This window comes from Tamandua tetradactyla, chromosome 12 (assembly GCF_023851605.1).
Source record: "Tamandua tetradactyla isolate mTamTet1 chromosome 12, mTamTet1.pri, whole genome shotgun sequence".
NCBI lineage: Eukaryota > Metazoa > Chordata > Mammalia > Pilosa > Myrmecophagidae > Tamandua > Tamandua tetradactyla.
Genome location: NC_135338.1, coordinates 68,463,925 through 68,490,078, shown reverse-complemented (window position 1 = coordinate 68,490,078; position 26,154 = coordinate 68,463,925). Strand labels below are relative to the sequence as shown.

At 38.1% G+C, this 26,154-nt stretch overlaps 2 protein-coding genes across 5 annotated transcripts in view; one reads left to right on the top strand and one right to left on the bottom strand.

Annotated features, from left to right (window-relative positions):
- REC114 (REC114 meiotic recombination protein) overlaps positions 1-24,683 on the top strand; it is a 210,371-nt gene extending 185,688 nt beyond the window's left edge. For both annotated transcript variants that reach the window (XM_077123848.1, XM_077123847.1), the window contains 2 exons: positions 21,917-21,997; positions 24,433-24,683. In XM_077123848.1, the coding sequence (XP_076979963.1) occupies positions 21,917-21,997; positions 24,433-24,597 (246 nt within the window). In that variant the 3' untranslated portion in view covers positions 24,598-24,683. The remainder of the gene's footprint in view (positions 1-21,916; positions 21,998-24,432) is intronic.
- The window catches only part of NPTN (neuroplastin), a 104,924-nt gene that overhangs the window by 10,539 nt on the left and 68,231 nt on the right, over positions 1-26,154 (bottom strand). The window contains exon 9 of one of the 3 annotated variants that reach the window (XM_077123844.1): positions 23,600-24,116. The exons of 1 other annotated variant lie outside the window; for it this stretch is intronic. The gene's annotated coding sequence lies outside the window, so the exon portion shown is untranslated. Of the gene's footprint in view, positions 1-23,599; positions 24,117-24,683; positions 25,743-26,154 lie in introns of those variants that run through there. One more of the 3 variants, XM_077123842.1, reaches the window with a different exon arrangement.

Below are 26,154 nucleotides of genomic sequence, written 5' to 3'. Positions count from 1 at the left end.
GAAATGATGATCATGCATCTATGTGATGATGTTAAGAATTAATGATTGCATATGTAGAATGGTATGATCTCTAAATGTTGGGTTAATTTCTTTTTTTCCGTTAATTAAAAAAAAAAAAAAAAGAGAAGGGATAATTGGAGATGAAGGGATACAGACTGTACAATGGGACTGGATATAAAAACTCAGAAATGGACAGCACAATACTACCCAATTGTAATGCAATTATGTTAAAACACTGAATGAAGCTGCATGTGAGGTATAGGTTTTTTGTTTTTGTTTTTTTTGTTTTTTTTTTCTTTCTATTATTGTTTTAATTCTTATTCTGTTGTCTTTTTATTTCTTTTTCTAAATCGATGCAAATGTACTAAGAAATGATGAATATGCAACTATGTGATGTTATTAAGAATTACTGATTGTACATGTAGATTGGAATGATTTCTAATTGTTTTGTTAATTCTTTTTTTAATTAATAAAAAAAAATACAAAAAAAAAATACAAAAAAAAAAAAAAATTGAGAAAATCAATAAAACCAGAAGTTGGTTCTATGAGAAAATCAATAAGATTGATGGGCCCTTAGCAAGATTGACAAAAAGAAGAAGAGAGAGGACGCAAATAAACAAGATCAGAAATGGAAGAGGAGACATAACCACTGACCTCACAGAAATAAAGGAGGTAATAACAGGATACTATGAACAACTTTATGCTAATAAATACAATAATGTAGATGAAATGGACAACTTCCTAGAAAGGCATGAATAACCAACTTTGGCTCAAGAAGAAATAGATGACCTCAACAAACCAATCACAAGTAAAGAAATTGAATCAGTCATTAAGAAGCTTCCCAAAAAGAGAAGTCCAGGACCAGACGGCTTCACATGTGAATTCTACCAAACATTCCAGAAAGAATTAGTACCAATCCTGCTCAAACTCTTCAAAAAAATTGAAGTGGAGGGAAAGGTACCTAATTCATTCTATGAAGCCAACATCACCCTCATACCAAAACCAGGCAAAGATATTACAAAAAAAGAAAACTACAGACCAATCTCTCTAATGAATATAGATGCAAAAATCCTCAACAAAATTCTAGCAAATCGAACCCAGCAACACATTAAAAGAATTATACATCATGACCAAGTAGGATTCATCCCAGGTATGCAAGGATGGTTCAACATAAGAAAATCAATTAATGTAATACACCATATCAACATATCAAAGCAGAAAAATCACATGATCATCTCAATTGATGCAGAGAAGGCATTTGACAAAATTCAACATCCTTTCCTGTTGAAAACACTTCAAAGGATAGGAATACAAGGGAATTTCCTTAAAATGATAAAGGGAATATATGGAAAACCCACAGCTAATATCATCCTCAATGGGGAAAAATTGAAAACTTTCCCCCTAAGATCAGGAACAAGACAAGGATGTCCATTATCACCACTGTTATTCAACATTGTGTTGGAAGTTCTAGCCAGAGCAATTAGACAAGAAAAAGAAATACAAGGATCAAAATTGGAAAGGAAGAAGTAAAACTCTCATTGTTTGCAGATGATATGATACTATATGTCAAAAACCCTGAAAAATCCACAGCAAAACTACTAGAGCTAATAAACGAGTACAGCAAAGTGGCAGGTTACAAGATCAACATTAAAAAATCTGTAGTGTTTCTATACACTAGCAATGAACAAGCTGAGGGGGAACCAAGAAACGAATTCTATTTACAATTGCAACTAAAAGAATAAAATGCTTAGGAATAAATTTAACTAAACAGACAAAAGACCGATACAAACAAAACTACCAGAAACTGTTAAAAGAAATCACAGAAGACCTAAATAGATGGAAGGGCATATTGTGTTCATGGATTGGAAGACTAAATATAGTTAAGATGTTAATTCTACCTAAATTGATTTACAGATTCAACGCAATACCAATCAAAATCCCAACAACTTACTTTTCAGAAATAGAAAAACCACTAAGCAAATTTATCTGGAAGGGCAGGGTACTCTGAATTGCTAAAAGTATCTTGGGGAAAAAAAATGAAGCTGGAGGTCTCACGCTGCCTGACTTAAGGCATATTATGAAGCCACAGTGGTCAAAACAGCATGGTGCTGGCATAAAGATAGATTTATTGACCAATGGAATCGAATAGAGTGTTCAGATATAGACCCTCTCATCTATGGACATTTGATCTTTGATAAGGCAGTCAACTCACCTGGGACAGAACAGTCTCTTCAATAAATGGTGCCTAGAGAACTGGATATCCATATGCAAAAGAATGAAAGAGGACCCGTATCTCACACCCTATACAAAAGTTAACTTAAAATGGACTTCCGGGTCAAGATGGCGGCTTAAAAACATGTGCATTTTAGTTAGTCCTCCAGAATGACTACTAAATAACCAGAAACAGTACAGAACAGCTCCCGGAGCCACGATAGTGACCGGACACACAGCGTACCCCAGTCTGGACCAGCTGGACTGGCTGCGAGCCCCCCCAGAACCGTGAGTTCCCAAAGCTGTGGCGGCCAACACCCCTCCCCCACAGGCCACTTTACAGAGGGGAAAAGAAAGGACTTTACCAGCAGTAGGGACTGGGCACAATCAAACGCCAATTGTGGAACTAATTAACAAATTCTGACTACTAAAAATAGGCCCCCAGCTTGATCAAAGCAGAGGTTGCTCATTTTTGCCCCAGCGCCAAGGGGGCAGGACTAACAGAAAAAGGGGGAAAAAAAAGAGAAGGAAACAGGTTTTTGTGGCTGTGTATCTACAAAGGCTTGACTGCCTCTGGATACAGCGGCAGGACTTTTCAGGCTGCAACAGCCCTAGGCATAGGCAGAAGTGAGCTCTATTGGGGGCTTATCTGGAGCTTGTGCCTTCCCCAAGGGAGGGGTGAAGCCCCACCCAGGTGGAATCCCTCCATCAGGGAATTCAGACACCAGGGCTTGGTAATTTGAAGCCATTAAAACCAGCCTACAACCTCTCCTCTGTCTCCACCATGCCCCCAGCAGGGAGAGTCTGCCAAAGTTAAAGGTACCGCATCATCTTATGCTGGTGGGACCTGCAATCAGACAAGCATCACATACTTGGCAGGATAAGAAAAACAGAGTCCAGAGACTTCACAGAAAAGTCTTTCAACCTGCTGGGTCTCACCCTCAGGGAAAACCGATGCAGGTGACTCTTTCTTCCTGATTGGAGGCCAGTTTGGTCTGGGAAAATCTGGCTGGGGTCTATAATATCTAAGAAGACCCTCCAGAGTGTGTGGGGGGGAAAGGCACCACACAAGCAGGGCAAGAAACAAGAAAAAAAGAACTGAAAAATTCTCCTCTGTTAAACAAAACTTAAGCTAAAGGTCCAGATAAAGCTGAACGGAATGTCAAAGAACAGATAGACAACAAATTCATCCAGCAAGAAAACCCTAAATAAAGAAGTGAAAACAATCTCCAGAATAAACTAATTAAGGTAATTAAATGCCTAGACGCCAGCAAAAAATAACAAATCACACTAGGAAAATTGAAGATATGGCCCAGTCAAAGGAACAAACCAACGATTCAAATGACATACAGGAGCTGAAACAATCAATTCAGAATATACGGACAGACATGGAAAACCTCATCAAAAACCAAATCAATGAATTGAGGGAGGATATAAAGAAGGCAAGGAAAGAACAAAAAGAAGAAATTGAAAGTCTGAAAAAACAAATCACAGAACTTATGGGAATGAAAGACACAGTAGAAGAGATGAAAAAAACAATGGAAACCTACAGTGGTAGATTTCGAGAGACAGAACATAGGATTTTTGAGCTGGAGGACGGAACATCTGAAATCCGACAAGAAACAGAAACTAGGGGAAAAAATGGAACAATATGAGCAGGGACTCAGGGAATTGAAAGACAATATGAAGTGCGTGAATATACATATAGTGGGTGTCCCAGAAGGAGAAGAAAAGGGAAAAGGAGGAGAAAAACTAATGGAGGAAATTATCACTGAAGATTTCCCAACTCTTATGAAAGACTTAAAATTACAGATCCAAGAAGTGCAGCGTACACCAAAGAGAATAGATCCACATAGACATACTCCAAGACATTTAATAATCAGAATGTCAGAGGTCAAAGAGAAACAGAGGATCTTGAAGGCAGCAAGAGAAAAGCAGTCCATCACATACAAGGGAAGCCCATTAAGACACTTTGCGCAGATCTCAGCAGAAACCATGGAGGCGAGAAGACAGTGGGATAATATACTTAAATTATTAAAAGAGAAAAACTGCCAACCAAGAATTCTATATCCAGCAAAATTGTCCTTCAAAAATGAGGGAGAAATTAAAACCTTTTCAGACAAAAAATCACTGAGAGAATTTGTGACTAAGAGGCCAGCTCTGCAAGAAATACTAAAGGGAACACTAGAGACAGATACGAAGACAGAAGAGAGAGGTGTGGAGAAGAGTGTAGAAAGGAAGACTATGAGTAAAGGTAAAAAGAAGGAAGATTAGACTTCCGGAGAAGATGGCGGCTTAGTAAGACGCGCGGGTCTTAGTTCCTCCTCCAGAAAAGCAACTAAAGAAACAGAAACAATACGAAACAGCTCCCAAACAATACGACAGAGACCAAAAAGACAGCGTACCCCATTCTGGAACAGCTGAACGGGCAGGGAGAATCTGCTGCGGTGAGATACCCGAGGGGCGCGCGTTTTCCCGGCCGGGGCGGCTGGCGACTGAGGTCCCCTCCATGCACGTGGCTTCCCGGTCTGACTGGGAACGTTGGATAGCGGGGCCCTCCCGTCACGCTTGGCGTTTCGGGCCAGCTGGGCAATTAGGACCGGCACTCTCCCAAGCCGAGGCGGCCAGCGACCCCCGCCTCCACGCGCGGTTTCCCAGCCGACTGCCGTGCAGACAGACGAGCACCACGAGCGCCACCTACTGGGCAGGAAAAGAAAAACAGAGCCCAGAGATTTCACAGAAAAACCTTTCAACCAGCTGGGTCCCACACCCAGGGAAATCTGATCAAATGCCCAGACACCAGCAGAAAATAATGGATGACGCTCGGAAAACTGAAGATATGGCCCAGTCAAAGGAACAAACCAATAGTTCAAATGAGATACAGCAGCTGAGACAACTAATGCTGAATATGCGAACAGAAATGGAAAAACTCTTCAAAAACCAAATCAATAAATTGAGGGAGGACATGAAGAAGACATGGGCTGAACAAAAAGAAGAAATAGAAAATCTGAAAAAACAAATCACAGAACTTATGGGAGTGAAGGACAAAGAAGAAAAAATGGAAAAAACAATGGATACCTACAATGGTAGATCTAAAGAGACAGAAGCTACAATTAGTGAACTGGAGGATGGAACATCTGAATTCCAAAAAGAAACAGAAACTATAGGGAAAAGAATGGAAAAACTTGAGCAGGGGATCAGGGAACTGAATGACAATATGAAGCGCACAAATATACGTGTTGTGGGTGTCCCAGAAGGAGAAGAGAAGGGAAAAGGAGGAGAAAAACTAATGGAAGAAATTATCACTGAAAATTTCCCAACTCTTATGAAAGACCTAAATTTGCAGATCCAAGAAGTGCAGCGCACCCCAAAGAGAATAGACCCAAATAGGCGTTCTCCAAGACACTTACTAGTTAGAATGTCAGAGGTCAAAGAGAAAGAGAGGATCTTGAAAGCAGCAAGAGAAAAACAATCTGTCACATACAAGGGAAACCCAATAAGACTATGTGTAGATTTCTCAGCAGAAACCATGGAAGCTAGAAGACAGTGGGATGATATATTTAAATTACTAAAAGAGAAAAACTGCCAACCAAGACTCCTATATCCAGCAAAATTGTCCTTCAAAAATGAAGGAGAAATTAAAACATTTATAGACAAAAAGTCACTGAGAGAATTTGTGACCAAGAGACCAGCTCTGCAAGAAATACTAAAGGGAGCACTAGAGTCAGATACGAAAAGACAGAAGAGAGAGGTATGGAGTAAAGTGTAGAAAGAAGGAAAATCAGATATGATATATATAATACAAAAGCCAAAATGGTAGAGGAAAATATTATCCAAACAGTAATAATACTAAAAGTTAATGGACTGAATTTCCCAATCAAAAGACATAGAATGGCAGAATTGATTACGACCCAGCAATACCACTGCTAGGTATCTACTCAAGGGACTTAAGGGCAAAGACACAGACGGACATTTGCACACCAGTGTTTATAGCAGCATTATCTACAATTGCAAAGAGATGGAAACAGCCAAAATGTTCATCAACAGACGAGTGGCTAAACAAACTGTGGCGTATACCTACGATGGAATATTATGCAGCTTTAAGACAGACTAAACTTATGAAGCATGTAATAACATGGATGGACCTAGAGAACATTATGCTGAGTGAGTCTAGCCCAAAACTAAAGGACAAATACTGTAAGGTCCCACTGATGTGAACCGACATTCGAGAATCAGCTTGGAATATATCATTGGTAACAGAGACCAGCAGGAGTTAGAAACAGGGTAAGATAATGGGTAATTGGAGCTGAAGGGATACAGACTGTGCAACAGGACTAGATACAAAAACTCAAAAATGGACAGCACAATAATACCTGAGTGTAATGTAACTAGGTTGGAACACTGAATGAAGCTGCACCTGAAATATGGTTTTTTGTTTGTTTGTTTGTGTGTTTGTATCTTTTGTTTTTGTTTTTTTTCTTTTTCCTTTATATATATATATATATTATTAGTATTATTATTTTAATTCTCTTCTCTATATTAACATTCTATATCTTTTTCTGCTGTTTTGCTAATTCTTTTCCTAAATCGATGCAAATGTACTAAGAAATGATGATCATACATCTATGTGATGATACTAAGAATTACTGAGTGCATTTGTAGAATGGAATGATTTCTAAATGTTGTGTTAATTTCTTTTCTTTTTTTTTGATTAATAAAAAAATTAAAAAAAAAGAAGGAAAATTAGATATGACCTATAAAATCCAGAAGGCAAAATAGTAGAAGAAAGTCCTACCCATGCAGTAATAACACTGAATGTGAATGGATTAAACTCTCCAATCAAAAGACATAGTCTGGCAGAATGGATTAAAAAACAGGACCCATCTATATGCTGCCTCTACTCAAAGTACACGAGGCCAAGGACACAAATGGGCATTTACACACCAATGTTTATAGCAGCATTATTAACAATTACCAAGAGGTGGAAACAGCCAAAATGTCCATCAACAGACAGTTGGCTAAACAAACTGTGACATTCACATAAGATGGAATATTATGCAGCTGTAAGACAGAATAAAGTTATGAAGTATGTAACAACATGAATGGACCTTAGGACATTATGCTGAGTGTGATCAGCGAGAAACAAAAGGATAAATACTGTATGGCCTCACTGATATGAACTGACATTAGTGAATAAACTTGAAATATTTCCTTGGTAACATAGACCATCAGGAGATAGAAATAGGGTAAGATATTGGGTAATTGGAGCTGAAGGGATACAGATTGTGCAACAGGACTGAATATAAAAACTCAGAAATGGACAGCACAATACTACCTAACTGTAATACAATTATGTTAAAACACTGAATGAAGCTGCCTATGAGAATGATAGAGGGAGGAGGGCTGGGGACATAAATGAAATCACAAAGAAAGATAGACGATAAAGTTGAGATGGTGTAATCTAGGAATGCCTAGAGTGTGTAATGATAGTGACTAAATGTACAAATTTAAAAAATGTTTTTGCATGAGGAAGAACAAAAGAATGTCATTACTGCAGTGTGCTGAAAATAGATGGTACTTAATATTTTAAAATTTCAACTACTGTGTGAGACAAAAGCAAAAAATGTTTATTTGGTACAAATCTATACTTTGACTAGTGTATCTCCTAATATAACTTATGTAGATAGTTGATTGAACACCTTAAGTACATGGAACTTTGTATAGGGCATGAGATTTAGTTGGTTTGTCCAGGTGATGCCCTGATGAATCCCAGAGTGATTTGATCAGTGAGTGGAAAAGTATTTGCAAAGTCCCCTTTGGGGAATGGTGAGAACGGGGGAAAACTCAACTTCCCCAAGTTGAATTCTTGATATTCTCACAAGCAGTGTGGACAACCAAAGCTATAGGCTGAGCCCCCAGTCTTGGGGTTCGTTCATATGAAACTTAACCCAACAGGGGATAGGTCAAGCCTACTTAAAATTAAGCCTAAGAGTCACCCCCAAGAGAACCTCTTTTGTTGCTCAGATGTGGCCTCTCTCTCCAGCCAACACAGCAAGCAGACTCACCACCCTCCCCCTGTCTACGTGAGACATGACTCCCAGGGGTGTGGATCTCCCTGGCAGCGTGGGACAGAAATCCCAGAATGAGCTGAGATTCAGCATCAAGGGATTGAGAAAAACTCTAGAATGAGCTGAGACCCAGCATCAAGGGATTGAGAAAACCTCGACCAAAAGGGGGAAGAGTGAGGTGAGACAGAGTGTCAATGGCTGAGAGATTCCAAACAGAGTCAAGAGGTTATCCTGGAGGTTACTCTTAGGCATTAAGTAGATATCACCTTGTTATCCAAGATGTAATGGAGAGAGACTTCCTGGAAGATGGCGGCTTAGTAAGACGCGCGGATCTTAGTTTCTTCTCCAGGACACCTACTAGGGGAGTAGAAACGATACAGAAAGCGCCCAAAGCCACAACAGAGATAAAAAAGACAGCGTACCCCATCCTGGAACGGCTGGCTGGCTGAGAGAAGCAGCTTGGGTGAGATCGCCGAGGCGCGCGGGTCTTACCGGGCGGGGTGGCAAGCGGCCGGAGTTACTCCCTTCCCCCTTCCCGGGCCGGCTGGGAGAATTGGAGAGGCGGTCCCCTGAAACAAAGACGGCTGGCGCCCACACCACGCGCAGCCCCCAGACCAACTGAGAGAATTGGATCGGAAACCCCCAGGCCGCGGAGAACGGTGACGGGTGGGGGAGGCCCCTTCCAAACCCGTGACTCCCGGGGAACGTGCACTCTCTCGGGCGGGCCGCTGCCGCTGGCGCCCTCCCACCACGCTTGCTGCCCAGGGCCGACTAGGAAATTCGGACGGGCTCTTTCCCTGGCTGCGGCGACCAGCAACCCTCCCTGCGTTCGGACCCCGGGCCGGCTCAAGCCGTTTCGGCTAGCGAACCCCCAGGACGGCGAGAGTTTTCCAAAGTTTAAGGTCCCACAGCACCTTTTACTGGTGGGACCCGCAGACAAACGGGTGCCACGAGCGCCACCTACTGGGCAGGATAAGAAAAACAGAACCCAGAGATTTCACAGAAAAATATTACAACCTTGCTGGGTCCAACACCAAGAGAAATCTGAATAAATGCCCAGACGCCAGCAGCAGAAGATAACTGTCCACGCTCAAAAGATTGAGAATATGGCTCAGTCAAAGGAACAAACAAATAGCTCAAATGAGACACAAGAGCTGAGACAACTAATGCTGAATATACGAACAGAAATGGAAAACCTCTTCAAAAATGAAATCGATAAATTGAGGGAGGACATGAAGAGGACATGGGCTGAACATAAAGAAGAAATAGAAAAACTGAAAAAACAAATCGCAGAACTTATGGAAGTGAAGGATAAAGTAGCAAACATAGAAAAAATAATGGATAGCTACAATGATAGATTTAAAGAGACAGAAGATAGAATTAGTGATTTGGAGGATGGAACATCTGAATTCCAAAAACAATCAGAAACTATAGGGAAAAGAATGGAAAAATTTGAACAGGGTATCAGGGAACTCAAGGACAATATGAACCGCACAAATATACGTGTTGTGGGTGTCCCAGAAGGAGAAGAGAAGGGAAAAGGAGGAGAAAAACTAATGGAAGAAATTATCACTGAAAATTTCCCAACTCTTATGAAAGACCTAAAATTACAGATCCAAGAAGTGCAGCGCACCCCAAAGAGATTAGACCCAAATAGGCGTTCTCCAAGACACTTACTAGTTAGAATGTCAGAGGTCAAAGAGAAAGAGAAGATCTTGAAAGCAGCAAGAGAAAAACAATTAATTACATACAAGGGAAACCCAATAAGACTTTGTGTAGATTTCTCAGCAGAAACCATGGAAGCTAGAAGACAGTGGGATGATATATTTAAAATACTAAAAGAGAAAAACTGCCAACCAAGACTCCTATATCCAGCAAAATTATCCTTCAAAAATGAGGGAGAAATTAAAACATTCTCAGACAAAAAGTCACTGAAAGAATTTGTGACCAAGAGACCAGCTCTGCAAGAAATACTAAAGGGAGCACTAGAGTCAGATACAAAAAGACAGAAGAGAGAGATATGGAAAAGAGTGTAGAAAGAAGGAAAATCAGATATGATATATATAATACAAAAGGCAAAATGTTAGAGGAAAATATTATCCAAACAGTAATAACACTAAATGTCAATGGACTGAATTCCCCAATCAAAAGACATAGATTGGCAGAATGGATTAAAAAACAGGATCCTTCGATATGCTGTCTACAGGAAACACATCTTAGACCCAAAGATAAACATAGGTTGAAAGTGAAAGGTTGGGAAAAGATATTTCATGCAAATAACAACCAGAAAAGAGCAGGAGTGGCTATACTAATATCCAACAAATTAGACTTCAAATGTAAAACAGTTAAAAGAGACAAAGAAGGACACTATATACTAATAAAGGGAACAATTAAACAAGAAGACATAACAATCATAAATATTTACGCACCGAATCAGAATGCCCCAAAATACGTGAGGAATATACTGCAAACACTGAAAAGGGAAATAGACTCATATACCATAATAGTTGGAGACTTCAACTCACCACTCTCATCAAGGGACAGAACATCTAGACAGAGGATCAACAAAGAAATAGAGAATCTGAATATTACTATAAATGAACTAGACTTAATAGACATTTATAGGACATTACATCCCACAACAGCAGGATACACCTTTTTCTCAAGTGCTCATGGATCATTCTCAAAGATAGACCATATGCTGGGTCACAAAGCAAGTCTTAACAAATTTAAAAAGATTGAAATCTTACACAACACTTTCTCGGACCATAAAGGAATGATGTTGGAAATCAATAATAGGCAGAGTGCCAGAAAATTCACAAATACGTGGAGGCTCAACAACACACTCCTAAACAACGACTGGGTCAAAGAAGAAATTGCAAGGGAAATTAGCAAATACCTCGAGGCGAATGAAAATGAAAACACAACATATCAAAACTTATGGGACGCAGCAAAGGCAGTGCTAAGAGGGAAATTTATTGCTCTAAATGCCTATATCAGAAAAGAAGAAAAGGCAAAAATTCAGGAATTAACTATCCATTTGGAAGAACTGGAGAAAGAACAGCAAGCTAACCCCAAAGCAAGCAAAAGGAAAGAAATAACAAAGATTAGAGCAGAAATAAATGAAATTGAAAACATGAAAACAATAGAGAAAATCAATAAGGCCAGAAGTTGGTTCTATGAGAAAATCAATAAGATTGATGGGCCCTTAGCAAGATTGACAAAAAGAAGAAGAGAGAGGATGCAAATAAATAAGATCAGAAATGGAAGAGGAGACATAACTACTGACCTCACAGAAATAAAGGAGGTAATAACAGGATACTATGAACAACTTTACGCTAATAAATACAACAATTTAGAGGAAATGGACGGGTTCCTGGAAAGACATGAACAACCAACTTTGACTCAAGAAGACATAGATGACCTCAACAAACCAATCACAAGTAAAGAAATTGAATTAGTCATTCAAAAGCTTCCTAAAAAGAAAAGTCCAGGACCAGATGGCTTCACATGTGAATTCTACCAAACGTTCCAGAAAGAATTAGTACCAATTCTCTTCAAACTCTTCAAAAAAATCGAAGTGGAGGGAAAACTACCTAATTCATTCTATGAAGCCAACATCACCCTCATACCAAAACCAGGCAAAGATATTACAAAAAAAGAAAACTACAGACCAATCTCTCTAATGAATACAGATGCAAAAATCCTCAATAAAATTCTAGCAAATCGTATCCAACAACACATTAAAAGAATTATACATCATGACCAAGTAGGATTCATCCCAGGTATGCAAGGATGGTTCAACATAAGAAAATCAATTAATGTAATACACCATATCAACAAATCAAAGCAGAAAAATCACATGATCATCTCAATTGATGCAGAGAAGGCATTCGACAAGATTCAACATCCTTTCCTGTTGAAAACACTTCAAAAGATAGGAATACAAGGGAACTTCCTTAAAATGATAGAGGGAATATATGAAAAACCCACAGCTAATATCATCCTCAATGGGGAAAAATTGAAAACTTTCCCCCTAAGATCAGGAACAAGACAAGGATGTCCACTATCACCACTATTATTCAACATTGTGTTGGAGGTTCTAGCCAGAGCAATTACACAAGAAAAAGAAATACAAGGCATCAAAATTGGAAAGGAAGAAGTAAAACTATCACTGTTTGCAGATGATATGATACTATACGTCGAAAACCCAGAAAAATCCACAACAAAACTACTAGAGCTAATAAATGAGTACAGCAAAGTAGCAGGTTACAAGATCAACATTCAAAAATCTGTAGCATTTCTATACACTAGTAATGAACAAGCTGAGGGGGAAATCAAGAAACGAATCCCATTTACAATTGCAACTAAAAGAATAAAATACCTAGGAATAAATTTAACTAAAGAGACAAAAAACCTATATAAAGAAAACTACAAAAAACTGCTAAAAGAAATCACAGAAGACCTAAATAGATGGAAGGGCATACCGTGTTCATGGATTGGAAGACTAAATATAGTTAAGATGTCAATCCTACCTAAATTGATTTACAGATTCAATGCAATACCAATCAAAATCCCAACAACTTATTTTTCAGAAATAGAAAAACCAATAAGCAAATTTATCTGGAAGGGCAGGGTGCCCCGAATTGCTAAAAACATCTTGAGGAAAAAAAACGAAGCTGGAGGTCTCGCGCTGCCTGACTTTAAGGCATATTATGAAGCCACAGTGGTCAAAACAGCATGGTATTGGCATAAAGATAGATATATCGACCAATGGAATCGAATAGAGTGCTCAGATATAGACCCTCTCATCTATGGACATTTGATCTTTGATAAGGCAGTCAAGCCAACTCACCTGGGACAGAGCAGTCTCTTCAATAAATGGTGCCTAGAGAACTGGATATCCATATGCAAAAGAATGAAAGAAGACCCATCTCTCACACCCTATACAAAAGTTAACTCAAAATGGATCAAAGATCTAAACATTAGGTCTAAGACCATAAAACAGTTAGAGGAAAATGTTGGGAGATATCTTATGGATCTTACAACTGGAGGCGGTTTTATGGACCTTAAACCTAAAGCAAGAGCACTGAAGAAGGAAATAAATAAATGGGAACTCCTCAAAATTAAACACTTTTGTGCATCAAAGAACTTCATCAAGAAAGTAGAAAGACAGCCTTCACAATGGGAGACAATATTTGGAAATGATATATCAGATAAAGGTCTAGTATCCAGAATTTATAAAGAGATTGTTCATCTCAACAACAAAAAGACAGCCAACCCAATTACAAAATGGGAAAAAGACTTGAACAGACACCTCTCAGAAGAGGAAATACGGATGGCCAAGAGGCACATGAAGAGATGCTCAATGTCCCTGGCCATTAGAGAAATGCAAATCAAAACCACAATGAGATATCATCTCACACCCACCAGAATGGCCATTATCAACAAAACAGAAAATGACAAATGCTGGAGAGGATGCGGAGAAAGAGGCACACTTATCCACTGTTGGTGGGAATGTCAAAGGGTGCAACCACTGTGGAAGGCAGTTTGGCGGTTCCTCAAAAAGCTGAATATAGAATTGCCATATGACCCAGCAATACCATTGCTAGGTATCTACTCAAAGGACTTAAGGGCAAAGACACAAACGGACATTTGCACACCAATGTTTATAGCAGCATTATTTACAATTGCAAAGAGATGGAAACAGCCAAAATCTCCATCAACAGAAGAGTGGCTAAACAAACTGTGGTATATACATACGATGGAATATTATGCAGCTTTAAGACAAGATAAACTTATGAACCATGTAATAACATGGATGGACCTAGAGAATATTATGCTGAGTGAATCCAGCCAAAAACTAAAGGACAAATACTGTATGGTCCCACTGATGTGAACGGACATTCGAGAATAAACTTGAAATATGTCATTGGTAACAGAGTTCAGCAGGAGTTAGAAACAGGGTAAGACAATGGGTAATTGAAGCTGAAGGGATACAGACTGTGCAACAGGACTAGATACAAAAACTCAAAAATGGACAGCACAATAATACCTAATTGTAAAGTAATCATGTTAAAACACTGAATGAAGCTGCATCTGAGCTATAGGTTTTTGTTTTGTTTTGTGTTGTTTTGTTTTGATTTTACTATTATTACTTTTATTTTTTTCTCTATTTAACATTCTATATCTTTTTCGGTTATGTTGCTAGTTCTTCTAAACCAATGCAAATGTACTAAGAAATGATGATCATGCAGTTATGTGATGATGTTAAGAATTAATGATTGCATGTGTAGAATGGTATGATCTCTAAATGTTGGGTTAATTTCTTTTTTTCCGTTAATTAAAAAAAAAAAAAAGAGAAGGGATAATTGGAGATGAAGGGATACAGACTGTACAACGGGACTGGATATAAAAACTCAGAAATGGACAGCACAATACTACCCAATTGTAATGCAATTATGTTAAAACACTGAATGAAGCTGCATGTGAGGTATAGGTTTTTTGTTTTTGTTTTTTTTGTTTTTTTTCTTTCTATTATTGTTTTAATTCTTATTCTGTTGTCTTTTTATTTCTTTTTCTAAATCGATGCAAATGTACTAAGAAATGATGAATATGCAACTATGTGATGTTATTAAGAATTACTGATTGTACATGTAGATTGGAATGATTTCTAATTGTTTTGTTAATTCTTTTTTTAATTAATAAAAAAAAAAAACGCTTTTTGAACAATTAAAAAAAAAAAAAAAAAAAAAAAAAAAGATGTAATGGAGAGGCTGAAGGGAACTGCCTGAAAATGTAGAGCTGTGTTCCAGTAGCCATGTTTCTTGATGATGATTGTATAATGATATAGCTTTCACAATGTGACTGTGTGATTGTGAAAACCTTGTGTCTGATGCTCCTTTTATCTACCTTGTCAACAGATGAGAGGAACATATGGAATAAAAATTAATAATAGGGGGAACAAATGTTAAAATAGACTTAGTTTGAAATGCTAGTGATCAATGAAAGGGATCAGTAAGGGGTATGGTCTATAAAATTTTTGTTTGTTTGTTTGTTATATTTTTCTGTTTTCTTTTTATTTCTTTTTCTCAATTGATGCTAATGTTCTGGGAAATGGTCGTGATGATGAATATGCAACTGTGATGATATTGTGAATTGCTGAGTGTATGTGTTGGGAATGTTTGTTTCTTGTAATTTTGTTAATTAATAATTTTTTTTAAAGTGAAAAAAAATTTTTTAAAGTTAACTCAAAATGGATCAAAGATCTAAACATTAGGTCTAAGACCATAAAACAGAGGAAAATTAGGGAAATATCTTATAAATCTTGTAATTGGAGGCGGTTTTATAGGCCTTACACTTAAAGCAAGAGCACTGAAGAAAGAAAGAAATAAATGGGAACTCCTCAAAATTAAACACTTTTGTGCATCAAAGAACTTCATCAAGAAAGTAAAAAGACAGCCTACACAATGGGAGACAATATTTGGAAACGACATATCAGATAAAGGTCTAGTATCCAGAATTTATAAAGAGATTGTTCAACTCAACAACAAAAAAACAGCCAATCCAATTACAAAATGGGAAAAAGACTTGAACAGACACTTCTCAGAAGAGGAAATACAAATGGCCAAAAGGCACATGAAGAGATGCTCAACGTCCCTAGCCATTAGAGAAATGCAAATCAAAACCACAGTGAGATATCATCTCACACCCACCAGAATGGCCATTATCAACAAAATAGAAAATGACAAGTGCTGGAGAGGATGTGGAGAAAGAGGCACACTTATTCACTGTTGGTGGGAATTTCAAATGGTGCAACCGCTGTGGAAGGCAGTTTGGCAGTTCTTCAAAAAGCTGAATATAGAATTGCCATATGACCCAGGAATACCATTGCTAGGTATCTACTCAGGGGACATAAGGGCAAAGACACAAACGAACATTTGCACACCAGTGTTTACAGCAGCATTATTTACAATTGCAAGGAGATGGAAACAGCCAAAATGTCCATCAACAGACAAGTGGCTTAACAAACTGTGGTATATACATACGATGGAATATTATGCAGCTTTAAGACAGAATAAATTTATGAAATATGTAACAGCATGGATGGACCTTGAGAACACTATGCTGAGTGAGACTAGTTAAAAACTAAAGGACAAATACTGTATGGTCTCACTGATATGAACTGACATTAGTGAATAAACTTGGAATATTTCCTTGGTAACAGAGACCATCAGGAGATAGAAATAGGATAAGACATTGGGTAATTGGAGCTGAAGGGATACAGACTATGCAACAGGACTGGATACAAAAACTCAGAAATGGACAGCACAGTACTACCTAACTGTAATACAATTATGTTAAAACACTGAATGAAGCTGCATGTGAGAATGATAGAGGGAGGAGGGCTGGGGACATAAATGAAATCAGAAAGAAAAATAGATGATAAAGATTGAGATGGTATAATCTAGGAATGCCTAGAGTGTATAATAATAGTGAAATGTACAATGTACAATTTTAAAAATGTTTTTACATGAGGAAGAACAAAGGAATGTCATTATTGCAGGGTGCTGAAAATAGATGGTAATTAATATTTTAAAATGTCACCTTATGTGTGAGACTAAAGCAAAAAATGTTTGTTACAAAATTTAGATTTTGACTAGTGCATTTCCTAATATAGCTTATGTAGATAGTTTGATTGAATGCCATAAGTACTTGGAATCTCAGGTAGGACATGAGATTTTGTTGGTTTGTCCAGAGTGATGCCCCGATGAATCCCAGAGTGATTCGATTAGTGAGTGGAAAAGTATTTGCAAAGCACCCTTCGGGGAATGGTGAGAACGAGGAGAAATTCAACTTCCCCAAGTTGAATTCTTGATATTCTCACAAGCAGTGTGAACAACCAAAGCTATAGGCTGAGCCCCCAGTCTTGGGGTTTGTTCATATGAAACTTAACCCCACAAAGGATAGGTCAAGTCTACTTAAAATTTAGGCCTAAGAGTCACCCCCAAGAGAGCCTCTGTTGTTGCTCAGATGTGGCCTCTCTCTCCAGCCAACACAACGAGCAGTCTCACCACCCTACCCCTCTCTACGTGGGACATAACTCCCAGGGTTGTGGACCTTCTGGCAACGTGGGATAGAGATCTTGGAATGAGTTGAGACTCAGCATCAAGAGATTGAGAAAAACCCTAGAATGAGCTGAGACTTAGCATCAAGGGATTGAGAAAACCTTCTCGACCAAAAGGGGGAAGAGTGAAATGAGACAAAGTGTCAGTGGCTGAGAGATTCCAAACAGAGTCGAGAGGTTATCCTGGAGGTTATTCTTGTGCATCAAGTAGATATCATCTTTTTATTCAAGATGTAATGGAAGGCGGGCCACGGTGGCTCAGCAGGCAAGGACTCTTGCCTGCCATGCCAGAGGACCCGGGTTCGATTCCCGGTTCCTGCCCATGTTAAAAAAAAAAAAAAAAAAAAAGATGTAATGGAGAGGCTGGAGGGAACTGCCTGAAAATGTAGAGCTGTGTTCCAGTAGCCATGTTTCTTGAGGATGATTGAATAATGATACAGATGTCACAATGTTACTGTGTGATTGTGAAAACCTTGTGTCTGATGCTCCTTTTATCTACCTTGTCAACAAAGGAGTAGAACATACGGAATAAAAACTAATAGGGGGAAGAAATGCTAAAATAAATTTAGTTTGAAATACGAGGGGTAAGGGGTATGATACGTATAATCTTTTTTTTTTTCTTTCCTGTGTTCATTTTCTTTGTTTTTCTATTGTCTTTTTATTTCTTTTTCTGAATTAATCCAAATGTTCTAAGAAATGATGAATATGCAACTAAGTGATGATAGTGTGAATTACTGATTATGTATGTTGATGTGTTATTTTATTTTTTAATTAATAAATAAATTTTTTAAAGAAGAATTTCCTCACTATAAATGGCAGTATTATCATTTATCACAATACAGTTTTATAGCTTTTAAGTGTATTTTCAGTCTTGACTAGATTTTCTTTCTAAATTGAAAAGATTCATTTTCAATTAAAAACTCAAGGCATGCTGAAATGTTTCATCCAATTTGGTATATATATTCAATGCCAAATATAGAACATCTGCTAAACTTCTGTCATTCATCCTTGAATAATTTTTCTTTTAAAGGCTATCAAGCTGGTTTAGTTTATTTATAAGGTACTTTATTGCATATGATCCTTTGCCCTTTAAATAGATTTCTTTTTTCATAGGTTTTATTGATCTGTTATTAAGATTTGGTCATTCCCAGGTTTGCTCTTACTGCTACTGTGCAGATGTGGTGTCTTGCTTCCTTTCTCAGAATTTCTCTTGAGTCGCAGAATATGGCCGAGTTCCGGTCACCTTGCTACTTTCCTCTATCCAGATGTGTAATTTTCCCAATGTATACATAGATTATATATATAGTAAGAATATATTGTTCCCTTCTTTGCAAATAGAGATAATTCCATGTCTATTTCAAGTTCTTGAGTCATTTTCCTGATTCATATTTTGGTTTTTACTTTTCCTCAGTGTTCTAATTTTGTTAATTGTAGCCTTACCAGGTGTTTCTCAACCTGAGGGATTCTAAAGCAATCTACCGCACCTCCGAGGGGAGGGCAAGGTAGGAGAGAGGATGGCAGTTCTTGGGTGAACGTTTTCCTTTGGTAGCACATAAAGTCCAGAAGAAAATAGACAGGGGGGGTGCAGCCACTGTATGCCAAGAACCTTTCATCTCTGACGTTTGGGCCAAAAACTGTCTAAAGCTGCCACCCTCCACCGGCCTCGGGCTCAGTCACACCTGGCAGTCATTTACAGAGTACAGCATCCTGTTTCTGTTGATGTCTTTTCCCAGTTGTTGGAAGAACATTGTGTGAGCTAAATGATAATATACTCTAGGAAAGCATCATAAATTAGAACTGGAAGAAACATTTATACCTTTGAATTTGACTTCCTATTTTTACATTTCAGAGAAATGTGGCTTGGTCTATAGTGTTCCGTGACCTGTTTGCTCATTTCCATGTTTGTATTCTCAACTATCGTCTTTTCTTTCTTTGTTCTTTCTTCCCTGTCCCACCACCCCCTCTTTTCTGATGCTTCCAGATCTGCTTTTCTGCCATTACCTATTGAATGAGAAAAATCAGCCTCCAGATAGGACAGAAGACAGAATTTGGCATCCTAATACTTACAGCATCAGAACATGTTGGGGTTTATAAAAGGAAACCCTCCAGAGAGGGTCTTAGTGTCTTCCTGTGTTCTACTATCACTTCTAACCTAGAGCAGGGTCTCTGCCTACTTGTCTGGAGATCCGCATTGCAGCAGCCACAGCCACCCAAAAAGGACTTGCAGACCTCCCCACTTGGGAGGAGGTGGGAGGAGAGGATTCTGGAAATTCTTAAAGCAGCCCTCAGAAACTTTCATTCCTCCAGATCCTTCCATTTGCCTGGAAAATTTCCCCTGTATTCTACCTGAAAACTCTCCCTCATCATTATAGATTCCTTCAAAATAGCAGAGACTCGAGCATTCCTGCACATCACCTGTGGCACCATTACCCCCCCCTCTAATAGCCTGAAGCACTTACACGCACTACCACACCAGGGCTTAACCAAGATGCGTTATAATCAGTTTTACTTGTTAGGTTCTCACTAGGCTGTAGGCTTCTTAGGGCAGGACTTTTAACACTTCTGTATAGCTAGCCCTTTCCCTTATCAGCACAGTGTCTTGAATAGGAGCCACAGAAATATTGTGGAATGAATGATTTCTAGGAATTTTACATATGAAGGAGCTCATTCCCTCAGACTATCTAAAATGAAAAAAAAAAAAAAAAAAACCCTCAGTTTTACAAAGGAAGAAAATTTATGTCTAGAACCCAGGCTTTCCATAGCACATAATTTAACTCAACCTGTCTGGATAAATCATTCAAAAACTCCAAACACAGGGAGCCCAGAATAAGAATGAGAGCCTTTAATCTTGTACAGCTTAATGAAATGCCTGGACACATCCCAGAGTATCATAAGGAAATAATCAAAAAGTATTGCCAAAGTCCCTTGAGGGATGCGAGAAAGAATATGTTAACTATTAAATTACCACCTGGGAAACCCTGGATATTGTGCTGAACATTAGGGACACCCAAATCAATAGGCTAAGTACTTGATCTTGAGGCTTGCTCTTGAGCTTATGTATGTAGTGGAGAAGCTTAGCCTACCTATAGTTATGCCTAAGAGTCACCTCCAGAGGACCTCTTGTTGCTCAGATGTGGCCTTTCTCTCTCTAAGCCAAACTCTGCAAGTGAAACCATTGAACCCCCTAACCCGGATGAAAGTCTCCCTGGAGACATAGGAGATGACCCTGAGAGATGAGCCTGGCCCTGGCACCATGGGATCAATAATGCCATCCTGACCAAGAGGGGGAAAAGAAATGTAATGAGGTATCAGTGGTTTAGAGAGTTCAGATAGAGTTGAGATGCTACACTGGAGGTCATTCTTAGGCAAGCTTCAGTTAGACACTGCTACCTATCATAATTTGCCAACCCCCAACCAAAACCATTTCTTGCCAATCCTAGAAAACACCTATGGTATTAATTAAGATTCTACAAAGGTTCCATGCACTAGGGTACTTCTCTAAAACCTACAACCTCCAGATGGGTCCCTGGACCAGATAAGTCCTGAAATGCAGAGGCCAGCCTCTCCAGAACACCAACTAATTCCATCTCCCTATCTCATATTCTCAACAGCCCCTTCCAACATCAAAATGTTAGAATGGGCATAGCCCAAATACCCCTAAAGAGTGGGAGAAAGATCATAGGTGATGGTGTTACACAGAGAATTTCAGGTTTAACAAATGAGTATGACTGCTGAATCATTATATTGATATTTCTGTTGGTCTCCAGTGTCTTGGGAGCAGCTAGAAGAAAAAACAAAAATTGAGGAACCATAACCCATACCAAACTTTAAAATCTGTTCTATAACTACTTGTTAAAAGGTATTTGGAAATTTATTGCTTTTTTGTATATATTTTACGATAAAAAAGAAATGCCAAAAACAACACACACACACAAAAACCCTCAGTTTTACTAAAAACATGGTTTGCTCACAATTATAGTTTGTTTGGGTTTTTTTTTTTTTTTTGGCTTTCCTGAAATGAACATATATTACCTAAGTAATAATTTCTAGAAGGTGGCAAAGCATGGCTATCAGAAACAGCAGCAAGCACTGCATGTGGCTGCCGGGCTGTGGGCAGAGGTGTACGAGTGGCTGTTCTGCTTCCGTGGGGCTAGCTCTGTGCCCAGCACACGTCTTGGCCCCTGGGCCATACCTCTGAAGACCTAAGGGCCATGGTGTCTAGCAGGATGGATCACCAACCTGTCAGACACAGAACAGACACAGGACTGAAGTCTCAGATTTAAAAACTCTTTTGATTTAAAAAACTCTTTTGGTACCTCGACTGTGGTCAGTCATCCCTAGAGTAAAACCAGAACAGACCTATGCTGACAAATGATTTTTACCACTCACTTTTACTGATATTCTTTTCTTTCTTTGAACATGAATCCACGTGTTTTCATTTCTTTAATGGCCTGTGGTATTTAAGAATATGTGTAGTTAAGTCTCCTGATTGCGTGTTGTTTTATTTCAGTCACACTTCGAGCGGCAGCAGAGAGTAACAGCCCAGCCCAGCGCTCCGGAGGAAAGCATTTCAGTGACACAGTTAGCTCAGGTAGAACATATTTTTGTGCTCCATTTTGTCATTAAAAAAAAGTGACCTCTTAAGAATTTGTATTCCGTGTTACCTCCCTTATTCTAGCGTATATAACCTAAACGGTTACTACAGAAGATGGTAAAGACAGAAGATAGGCTATTTTCATCAACCCCTGTTGTGAGGTTAGATGGGATGGCACATACCAAAGACTGTTCTCCTTTGGAAATAGAGTGAGAGTAATTTCTAATGTGAGCCTTTAAATATATGAAATAAAGTGTTTAGTCATCATTTCCCCCCAAGAAGAGGAACAATTTCACTTTAATTTGGAAATGAAATTTGGGAACTATTCTAAGATAAATATTGAATTTGGAGTCAGATAAGTCCACTGTCATTTCTATATTTGGACCTGTGGAAACCCAGGAGAATCCAACTGTTACCATAGATTGCTTTCAGACATCTTTCCCTTTGCAGTTTGCTATTTATCTAAGAAACCTGCAAAACCTATTCATTCAAAATCATGGTTACCGTCTATCTACTCTGCTGGAATCTTGAGGATGATGTCTCTTCATCACTGCACTTCCTGCTGCACCCAGCGGCTAGTTTCATGCCAAATAGCTTATGCTTTCCTACCAGATAGCTTATGCTTTCATGTGCTTCTGCATGGAATTCATCAGTATTCAAGGATGAACTATGTTTGCTATGCATCCAATAAATTGTTCAAATAGTGGTATATATAGGTATTTCCATTGGGCTTACCATTAATTGAAAATAAACAGACAATCATGGAAGGTAAAGATCTCCAGGGATCAGACTAGTTAAGAATTCATATTTCTTTTAATAACCCAGCAACTATGATAGAGAAAATAAAAAAGCCTATTTGTCTATCAGTGAGGACAGATTTCATAATGTCCAGTTTGTAGCCTTGTTTTGCACTGGGGCTAATTGAATCAGAGTGTCTGAGACACTAGAGCTGCAGAAAAACAAGGAGCAAGGCAGGGTGTGATGTCCTTATTTAGGAAATATCAGTTGCTATAAAGGGCGAACCTTTAGCCCAGTTGACTTAGTATGCAAGAACTATGTGCAAATGAGAAAAGGCACCACACTTGTAGCTCAGATGTTTATTTGTTCTTAACCTTTTGAGAAAGTCATTCTGTGAGTGTGAATTGGTAAAACTTTTTGGAAGGCAATTTAGCAATACATATCAAATTTAATGTTTTACCTCATTACAAGACTAGCTTTCACAGTATTTATTCTAACAAAAAAATGTAAACATAAGTGTTCATAAATGGGATACCAAGTGGCTAAATTGTGGTGTTCATAAATGAGTTCCCAAGTGGCTAAATTGTGGAACAACCAAAGAGGAGATAAAAATGCAATAAATAAAAGTAATGTAGATCCTTATATATTTACATTTGAAAGATAGTCAGAATACATTAAGATTTTTTTTAAAGGAAGATGCAATACAAAACTGTATGTATGATTCAATTTTGGCTTTTTTTTTTTTTAACATGGGTAGGCACTGGGAATTGAACCCAGGTCTCCGGCATGGCAGGTGAGAACTCTGCCATTGAGCCACCATTGCACTGCCCATCTGATTCAATTTTTAAATAAACATGCGCACACACTAAAGTTTGGAAGGATAAGCTACTAAAACATTACCATTGGCTCTCACTGGTAACATCAAGTGCTGGACGAATGAAGAGCAACTAGAACTCATATACACTATGGAAAAAAGTTTGGTGATTTTTATAAAGTTTAATATGCATCTATCACATGACCCAGCAGTCCTACTTATAATATTTACCGAAGTGAAATGAAAACCTAAACATGACACAAAAACCTGTATGTAGATGTTTTCAGCAGCTTTATTCATTATTGCAAAAAGCAAAACCATCCAAATGTCCCTCAGCTGGGGAATAAACTGTGGTACATCCAAATGATGGCTACTCAGCAATAAAAAGGAAAGAACTGGCACACTCAGCAATGTGGATGGGTCTCAAATGCATTTTTCTAAATGATTTAAACAAACATTGCAAAGCCAGAAAAAAAAGTCTGTGAACTGTGGTCCTTGGGTGGGACTCAATTTCTGCATGATGAACTGCTCACAACTCTTCCTGTATCTATGAGCCCAGTATTCCTTATTAAAACAGATAAAATTATTAGATTATTTCAACTTTGTAAATCATTTCAATATAATTGAGATATTTTTTTAAGAATAAAAGTTTATCTCACTTTCCATATGAATCTAGAAAATGTGTATATAAAATTTTAAATGTAAGTTAAACCTAGTAAGCAACACTGTAAAGCTAATTAACCCCCACCCCACCCTACTGTAATTCTTTATGTAATTTCCCTATACCTTCCTTAAGGCAAAGTTTTTCGTGTTTTGTCACTCCAACTATTGCCTTCACTTGCAGTCCGTACTAAACTGACTCTTCCTGGTGTCCTTGCAGTCTTTCCTGGCATCGGAGCAGCTTCCCCTTATCTATGAGCAATCCGCATGGGGTGCTGAAGAACTTGGCCCCTTTCTACGCTTATGCCTTATGGACCAGAATTTCCCAGCATTTGTAGAAGAAGTGGAAAAGGAACTGAAGAAGCTTACAGGGTTGAGAAATTAATGCTTTGTGTAAATACACACCTAAGGAAATTGAAAGTATTCAAAATGCTTCCTTCTAAAATTAAGAGGATATTGGAATAAAGAATATTATTTCAAACACCTTTTATTATTTTATTTTTAAAAACAGGTGAATCCACTTTTTTATACATCATTGCACTTCAACAATTACACAAAACACAAGTACATGCATCTACAGTTATGCACTGCATGAGAACCCTGTTAGGTTATAAAATCTACAATCAACCATTAAATCAATGTGGAAAAAAATACAGTGTCAAACCAAAAATAGTGTAACTAGTTGCATAGAATACCACCATGCTATAACATTTCAAGGTCACTGAAAACAAAAGGTAAATTATAAAAATTTGCCTTAATTGAATGTACAAGAATAGGTTCAACACATCAGTGCAAAAAGGATTTAAGAATTTGTATGATTTAACAAAAGAGAAAATAACCACTTAAAAAGCAATCATACATATATACTGCAATTCGTTATCCATTCAGTGGACAGTTCCAGCTTCCTATTAAAGTCGTAAGTTAAGCCCTTAAAATTAGAGATTTCGGTTTATATTACCCATCTTTTTATGTACCAGAATTCCGTTTCCTCAACTGACAACATACACAATAAAGAATGAATATCAGCAGCTTAAAAATGAAACAAGCATTTACTTTATTTTGGATTTCTCCTACCCCCAAAAATATAAATATATATATATATATTTATATACTGTATATATCTGTAGATTTTGCTGTACTTTACAAAAAAATGTGTCACTAGATGGCAGCAATGCATTTTAGAGTATTTTGCCAATTTAACCGTTGCATTAAGTAAAAAATGGCGCATGCATGATTTGATCCTCAGAGGACCTTTTCACTTCTATTTAAATATTTTAACAAAGGGGAAAAAAAAAGCAACATTCACAGCACATCAAGCCCAAAATAGTTTACACCTTCTACACTGAAGCATTGTTTAAAATGTGTCTGGCTAGGTCATCCTTACAGAAGAGGCTAAATAAGGCATGCTTTAGACAGTCATTGTGGTGTTGCTCACTTCAAAAGGGGAGAAAAATGTAGTTTTAGAACCAAAGAGGTCCAAGCATAAAATTTAGCAGGTCATGTTGCCACCAGTTTCAGGAACCTAAAGATCTGAAAGAAAGAAGTATTGGGAAATTAAAAGGCGATAATGTATTGCCACTCAAGACTACATCAAGTGACAAAATAAAACTTTTGTTCAAACACCATGCTCAGGGATGTGGTGTGAAATTCTGATCTCCATGTGCCTCATGAAACCACACTCTGGCCGGCTGCTGCCCTAGACCTCTACTGCATTACCCTTAGCAACAAAGACCACGTGCCCTCTGGCACTAATTTGCCTAACAAAGCGATCATTTAATTTTACCTATTTTTAACGGTAAGTATATAATGGTGCAAAGTATTTCTTTTGAAACATCATGCATATTCTATAAACATGTTAAAAAATTCAACTGAAAAATGTTCTTTTCCAGCCACTAAACTGGGCAGGCAGAATCCTGTTCCATGACTATCAGCTGCTCTGTTA